The 7,899-nt window shown below is 45.9% G+C and overlaps 1 protein-coding gene across 1 annotated transcript in view; it reads left to right on the top strand.

Moving 5' to 3' along the window:
• Positions 1–7,899, top strand: part of LOC107107730 (histidine--tRNA ligase, cytoplasmic) — a 49,876-nt gene that overhangs the window by 19,653 nt on the left and 22,324 nt on the right. The window contains exon 6 of the mRNA XM_015408051.1: positions 2,738–2,836. Coding sequence (XP_015263537.1) covers positions 2,738–2,836 — 99 coding nt within the window. The remainder of the gene's footprint in view (positions 1–2,737; positions 2,837–7,899) is intronic.

Raw genomic sequence — 7,899 nt, 5'->3', positions numbered from 1 at the left:
CACATCAGCAGGTGCAAGTGGAGGAGTGGGGAATCAAACCCGGTTCTCCCAGATTAGAGTCCGCACACTTAACCACTACATCAAACTTGTAAACTGTTGCTGCTTTAACTTGGTATTGTATTTATTAATCGTTTTACCTCTGTATTGTTTATGTTATTTTAACTCTGTTAGCCGCCTTGAGCCAGCGTGCCCGGCAAGGCGGGATACAAATAGAAATAATAAATAAATAAATGGCATTTAAAAGATCCCTTTAAATGCTTTTGAGAAGAAGCAGGGGGGGCCATGCATGTGTGGGGGGCCCTCATTCTTCTCAAAAGATCTTATTCTCAACAAAAAATCTTATGGGGTTGGTCCTTTAAGGAAGGGGGCAGAGCCCCCAATAGTCCCACTGTATCTACAGGCCAGTCCCCAGCCTTTCTAGCAGGAGATGCACAGACCTGAACCCGTGGCCTTTGGCCCGCAAAGCTTCAGTAGCCCCTTCCAGAAAACAAATGTCTTTCTGCACAAACAGTTGTGCTCTGAATTTTACTCTGTTAGACGTCCTTGAATCTTTCCACTGGATGATATGTGGCTGGTGTGCTTAAGAAACGGGCCCCAGGACAAGGCAACAGGTTATTGGGCTGAGATACATAAAGAAATGGAAAAAATTGTAAAATGTAACTTTAAAAAAGAACCTGAAATATTGCTGTTGGGTCTTAAAATGGAAGAAGTTAATGTGCCGAAAAGAACACTGATGTGGTATATGAGCACAACTGCTAGAATGACTTATGCACAATGTTGGAAACAAGACAGAATCCCGGAAATTGGGGAATGGATAAAGAAATTAATATTCATGGTTGAAATGGACAAAATGACAAGGAAACTTAAGAACCCTGAGGCAGAAGAATTCTATGCAGATTGGAAAGACTTTAAAGAGTATTTAGAAAAATATTGGGATGTAAAGGACAATTTAATTTGCTTTGACAATTATTGAAAAGTTAATGTTATTAGATGAAAGTTAATTAAGAGAAAATACTAGTTGAAAGAAGCGTTACCGGTAGACTCTGATTAGAAGATAAGTGGAAAATAGAAAAGAACTAAGAAATGGGCTGGAGGTTGGAGCACTGTGGGAAGCCAGAAGGGGGGAGGAAGAGAAGAAAGGATGTATAACACAAAAAATAATATGTTGTATGTTTGAACTAATAATATATCCTAATAAATTGTTTTTGGAAAGGAAAAAAGAAAGAAACAGGGCCCCCAGGAATTGTCTTGGAGGAACCCGACGGCTTCTCTTGCGTTTTTTCCTTCACACTCAGGTGGCTTCTTTGCCTGTCCTCAGGTGCCTGATGCAGCCCTAGACCCCATCCCCCACCAAAAAAACAGCAAGGCAAATTTTCGTGGCTTGTTAGCATCACCTGAGGCATAGAGAGAGAGAGAGGAGGCATAAGCAGGTTCTTTTCTTCTGCTGCCGCACCTGTCCTTCAGCGTATGCTGGCTCTCCCCCCTTCTTGCGGCTTCTGCGTACTTCTCAGATGGGTTCTTGAGGATGGGCAGCGTTGTTTGTGTCAATCAATCACTTTGGATTCATTTAGTCCGTGACCAGCACAAATGGCAAAATTACAAGTTACAGACAAACGAAGAAAACCCTAGCTATCCTGACAAAATATCCTGGCTATTTTGTCAGGATAACCTGATAAAAGAGGTTAGCAGGCAGCAAGAGGATGAAGTCCCTGGATGTCCCTGCGCCCTCGCAGAGCTTTCCAACCGTCCTTTCCGAGCCAGTTTGGCGTCGTGGTGAAGTGCATGGACTCTAATCCGGGAGAACCAGGTTTGATTCCCCACTCCTCCACTTGCACCTGGCTGGATGACCTTGGGCAAGCCTTAGCTCTAATAAGAGCTGTTCTTGAAAAAGAGCAGTTTCTGTCATAGCTCTCTCAGCCCCACCTACCTCACAGGGTGTCTGTTGTGGGGAGGGGAAGGGAAAAGGAATTTGTAAGCCACTCTGAGACACCTTTCGGTAGTGAAGGGCGGGGCACAAATCCAATCTCCTCTTCTTCTTCTCCTCCACTTGCACCTAGCTGGATGACCTTGGGCAAGCCATAGTTCTGATAAGAGCTGTTCTCTCAAGGGCAGTTCTCAAGAGAGCTCTCACAGCCCCACCTACCTCACAGGGTGTCTGTTGTGGGGAGGGGAAGGAGTCTGTAAGCCACTCTGAGACACTTTTGGCTAGTGAAGGGCGGGGTATAAATCCAATCTCTTCTTCTTCTCCTCCTCCACTTGCACCTGGCTGGGTGACCTTGGGCAAGCCATAGTTCTGATAAGAGCTGTTCTTGAAAAAGTGCAGTTTCTGTTAGAGCTCTCTCAGCCCCGCTTACCTCACAGGGTGTCTGTTGTGGGGAGGGGAAGGTAAAGGAGTTTGTAAGCCACTCTGAGACACCTTTGGGTAGTGAAGGGCGGGGTAGAAATCCAATCTCCTCCTCTCCTGCAAGCCTGGCTGCCCAGTCTGTGGCTTCTCTGTTGGGGAAGGGGAAGCCAAGGGATCCGTCCATTTTAGGCTGCTGGCCACTGAACCCCCTTCCGAGTGTCAAAATTTACTTGCTACCTTTGGAGGTGGAATGGTGACATTAGAAAAGGAAGTGAAGAGGCAAACATTCATTCATTCCCCATTGCTCCCCCCCCCCCCCGCCCCCCCGGACGCACCAGCACATAGAAGGAAAGCCGCGGACTCCTACTGAGGAAATCTTTGATGCCCTTGCAGGTCAATGACCGCCGCATCCTCGACGGGATGTTTGCCGTCTGTGGGGTCCCAGACAGCAAGTTTCGAACCACTTGCTCCACCGTGGACAAGCTAGACAAGGTAAGGACTTGAAGGTGTCGATGCTTTCGGGGTGAGAGGAACTGTCTGGTCTCACCCACTTCCTAGAAACACTTGGTGGGCAGGAGAAAAGGTGTAGGCAGGCCCTGTAGCGCCCACGGGCCCCACGTTGGGGACCTCTGTTTTAAAGGACTGTGTTGTATATTAAAGGGAAACCATATTCCAGGCAGTGTTCCCTCTAAGCTGAGTTAGTGTGAGCCAGCTCACAGTTTTTTAGCCTCTGGCTCACACATTTTTGTCTTCGCTCAGGAAGGATGGCTCCAGTGCAAACTAATTTATGCAGTAGCCCAATCACCTGCTCACAACTTTAATGCCAGTAGCTCACAAAGTAGAATTTTTGCTCACAGGGCTCCACAGCTTAGAGGGAACATTGAATTTCCAGGAAATACTGGGGGATTTTCTGTGAACCCACATTGTGCTGTGTAGAAAGTAATGGCCTGTGGGAGAAGCAGAATTTTTCTCGGGGTGACCAGGTGCTTTAAGCCCATTCCCTTCTTCTGTGCGCAGTAAACTGGCCCAGCAGACGTTTAGAAAACTGCTCCTGTTTACTCGAGAATCCAGAATTTTATTGTGTATATAGCCAAAGGACGTCACAATGCAGAATTAGGATATATATAGTTCTAATCATACATAGGTAAAACAGCGATTAAAAGAATTTTCACACAAATAGATACGGACTAGCTATTAATCTTATAAGCAATAAAATTGTAAAAAAGATAAATCCAGTTAGTCATAAAAAGGTTAATTTTCCGAAGCTGCCGTCTTAGCCCTGGGATTTTTAGGCAGCCGAGGCAAAGAGAGACACTCTATAACTGAGGAGCAGATCAGTGTCAGATAATGACCAGCTTGTCAATATCCTGTTTACTCATCCAACACTGCAGTTTGATCAGGGAGGGGAAAAAACACCTCTGAAAACTTTCTGTTATTTTTTGCTGGCGATATTTGGTCCTGCCAAATGTAGGCTCCTCCCTGTACAATCGATTTGGCCTCCCTGTACAATTGTGGTGAAACAGCTATTTTGCAGGTGGTACGGAGGAGGATTTGGGATATGGAAGCCCAAACAATTCATGCTGGGAGCTGTGGAGTCTGTTCTCCACACTCCCTTGACCTTCCCCCCCCCCCAAGCCTCTATGGCTCTGTACATCTAACCTGCAATTGTTTCTATAGTGAACCTGATTCAGTTGCTCATATCCTTCTACGTTGTCCCCAATATTCTATCTGATTAGTCCCCTCTTACCTACCACAAGGAACCCGACTGACAATGATCTTAAAATTTTATTGTCTGATAAGTCCCCCGGCAATTACTTTGTCTGTTGCCGAATTCTTAGCCTATGTTTGGAAGCTTAGGGTAGGGGCGTAGAATTGCTGTATTCTCAACTGAGTCTATTATTTCCGAGAAGTTTATAAAAACGATTCCTTGTTGGTGCAGCATGGTGTAAATTGTTGTAATCTATTACTTGGTGCTATTTATTTTCTATTTGTGTCATTGTTCTCTTTGCTGCTGTGTTATCCCAATAAAGGTCAATGTATGTGTGTGACTTGTGAGAAGAATCAGGCAGGGAAGTGGCCTGGCCATGTTGAATGAGCAGCTCTGTGGGGCAGTTTCAGTTTGGGGGGGGGGAGAGAAGCAGACAGAGGGAAGGTTTAACCCCACCCCCCTCTGAGGCCTGCATCTGAAGGAACTCCATTCACGGAAATTCTGGCCTTACCTTAAACAGATTAGAGACTGTTTTCTTTCACTAGTGAGAGAGCTCTCCATGAAGTTGCAGGAACCCTAAGAATAAATGTGCCTTGTTATTATGGAGATAGTAGACCCAATGCACAATGGTGGCCACTTAATTCAAATGGAGAGGGCATTGACTTGGTGATGAAGGAGCTTTTGAGCCTGGAGGCCGTTTTCTTGGCCAAAAGCAAAGAAGTCTCTCTTTGTTTGCCTGGGCAAGCTCAAGGTGTGACTGTGCGGGCACACCTCTTGTTAGAATACCAAAAGCAGGTCTGGTAGAGGAAAGAATTAAGAACCTAGTTGTTGTTGTTGTTGTTTATTTGAAATTTCAATTAAAAATTATTTTTAAAAAAGGTAAATGAATCCAGTTTAAAGGGCCCAATTTTATAAACAACTAAATGTAAGACATAGATATTTATCAAGTATACAAAAAATGTATTTATTACAAAATGATTTGAAAACAATTACAGGCCCAAATATCGCCGCGATTCATACAGTTATCTCAAACATAGACCAAATGCCACCCTGACCAAACGCGTTCCGGCCTTGTGGCCTTCTTCAGTGGTCAAGCCTAATTCTTACACATTAGCTCCAAATGTTGAAATAATACTACAGTAATTACTCAATATAGGACCAAATTGGAATGGTTTTCTAATCAATATCTGTGACCCAAGGCAGAGATATAATTAAGAGGCCTCATTTGAAATCACCTTCTGCCCTAGTCAGGTACACATATCTTGAGTGGTACTTCAATTGTGTACCTTCCTATTCTGGTCCAGAGAAAATCAATTTCATGTGCAGTATGGAGCCAATGTAACCCAGTAGTACAGTAGTGGCAAATTGCCCATCAAACTCCCATCAATCAATCTCCCATTTTGACATATTTAGTTCCTTCACTATGTTCTCCCCCAAGTAAACCCCAACAAACGGTAGCCATATAAACTAAGCTTGTTACTTATGTTTGGTCCTTGAATCTATTAAACAGCTTCATTATGCTGTATGCTAATTTACTGCTCACCCTCTACCTATATACAAGGACTGGTAACTTCTGTTTCATTGAATCTGAAGAAGCGTGCTTGCACATCAAAGCTTATACCTTGAATAAAACTTTGTTGGCCTTAAGGGTGCCACTGGATTCTAACTTTGTTCTGCCCACAAAATGAACAAAGATTTGGGGGAGCCTTTGCTGGCTCTTCCTGAGTTGTGCTCTGTAAATATTGCTTGATGACCCTTTTATTACCAGATAGGAAATGGTATGGGGCTGTGTTATTTGTTGCTAAACTGGGGTAATCACGAGGGCTGGACTAAAGGTGAGGTGACATGTTTTCTTGGGAAACCCATGATCTTATCTCTGCTTGGATTTATTGGTGAAGGATTTATTGGATTTATTTGTCACTTTCCAGGCTGTTTTCAAAGTGCCAGATTGAGTGTCACTTTTCAGCAGAGTGTTTCTGGAGGTCCCTTGTCTTGGGGAGAGGTCCTTAGTGGGTCAGCTCATGCAGCTTAAAGGTGCCACTAGACTCAAACTTTGTTTTGCTGCTTCGGACCAACAGGACTGCCCCACCTGAATTTTTGTTTTAAGTCCGTAGAAATGCTTAAGGCTGTAGTCTATAGCTGGGTTGGTACAGATTTCTCTGTTAATCACTGTACTAATTATGGACCCCCAGTCTTTATGAGGAAAGCGATGGCAAACCTAAACAGCATGATAAAAAGTAGAGACATCACCCTGCCAGCAAAAGTCCACATGGTCAAAGCAATGGTATTCCCAGTAGTCATGTATGGCTGCTGAGAGCTGGACTATAAGGAAGGCTGAGCGCCGAAGAATAGATTCTTTTGAACTATGGTGCTGGAGAAGACTCTTGAGAGTCCCTTGGACTGCAAGGAGATCAAATCAGTCAATCCTAAAAGAAATCAACCCTGACTGTTCCCTGGAAGGCCAGATAATGAAACTGAAGCTCAAATACTTTGGGCACCCAATGAGAAGGGAGCACTCACTGGAGAAGACCCTGATGCTGGGAAAGACTGAAGGTCAAAGAAGACAGGGACGGCAAAGGATGAGATGGTTGGACAGTGTCATAGATGCAACGAACATGAAATTGAGCCAACTTCAGAGGACGGCGGAAGACAGGAAGGCCTGGCGTGATCTGGTCCATGGGGTCGCGAAGAGCCGGACTTGACTGTGCGACTGAACAACAACAAAGTCTTTATGCAGATGGTCAAGTCCGCCATGATAAGGGACGTTCCTATTTCTAGTATATATCTCTGGATCTCTTCGAACAGTTTTTATCTTGAGCTTTCTTTTTTTGCTCCGTTGAAACACTCCGGTGCCCAGATTGCCACCTGTGAACCAGTCAGCATAATTAATGGTTTGCCTTCCCTTTAAGGGACAGTTCGAAGAAGCTTTCGAGCAGGGAGGCCAGTGTGTGGCGGGTTCTGGGGGCCCAAATAGATTCTGACCCAAGTGGAAAGACCTGATGCCCCAGGCGGTTTCTCTGGTGTGTCCGCATCATCGCGTGAGACCACAGCCGTGCTCTAAAAGAAGTCAGGAGGTGCTGCTGTTTGGCTGGCACAGCTGTGTGCCTGTTGCTGCCTGTCATGGGAGGATGGGAGGGAGCAGTTGGCGCTCCACTAGTGGGAGGAGGTCAGGGATGCTGGAATACACAAGGTCTATCGTGCAGCTCCTTGATCAGAAGCACAGCCTATAGGAGACAGCTGAAGGACTCCTAGTTAGCATAGCTAGATCAGGGACTTCCCCCCAATTTCAAATGATGTCCTTCCTGCCTCCTGATTGGCTCTTTGGAGACTTCCTGCTCCAACTGAGCCCTCCCCCCCCCTTTGTTCCTGTCTCTCACAGTAGTTAGTCGGTTAGTTAATCCTCTCTCTCCTACCCGGGTTCTATCAGTTTAATTTTTTCTTTAATAAGCCAAGTTATTTCCTTTAAACAGTTGGTGCTCCGTTCCTCCGCATGTTTAAACTCTGCCAATAAGAGATACTGGCACTTGTTCTCCCAATTCACCTGCTGCCCGGAGACCCAATAGGGGCAAGGGAGGCTGAAGGGGGAGGCACGCGGGGTGGGGAGGCGGTCGGTCCGTGCAGCTGCTCTCCTGATGCAGGCCTTCCCGGCTCCTTCTCCGTCTGTGCCATCCTTCCTTGTGAGTCCCTCTTTGTGTCAGCACCGACTCAGCCCTCAGGGGTGGGCTTTGGGAGGTAACTCAGAGGTCATTTCGGGGGGGATTGCGGAGGAACGCAGTTCCCCCGGGTGAGGTACGGGGGGCGGGGCACATGACGAAGCCCCGCCCCCTGCTTCCGGCCCTCATTCAGC

Source organism: Gekko japonicus, unplaced genomic scaffold, assembly GCF_001447785.1.
Source record: "Gekko japonicus isolate JY-2015 unplaced genomic scaffold, Gekko_japonicus_V1.1 scaffold4967, whole genome shotgun sequence".
NCBI lineage: Eukaryota > Metazoa > Chordata > Lepidosauria > Squamata > Gekkonidae > Gekko > Gekko japonicus.
This window is presented reverse-complemented; position numbering and strand designations above follow the sequence as displayed.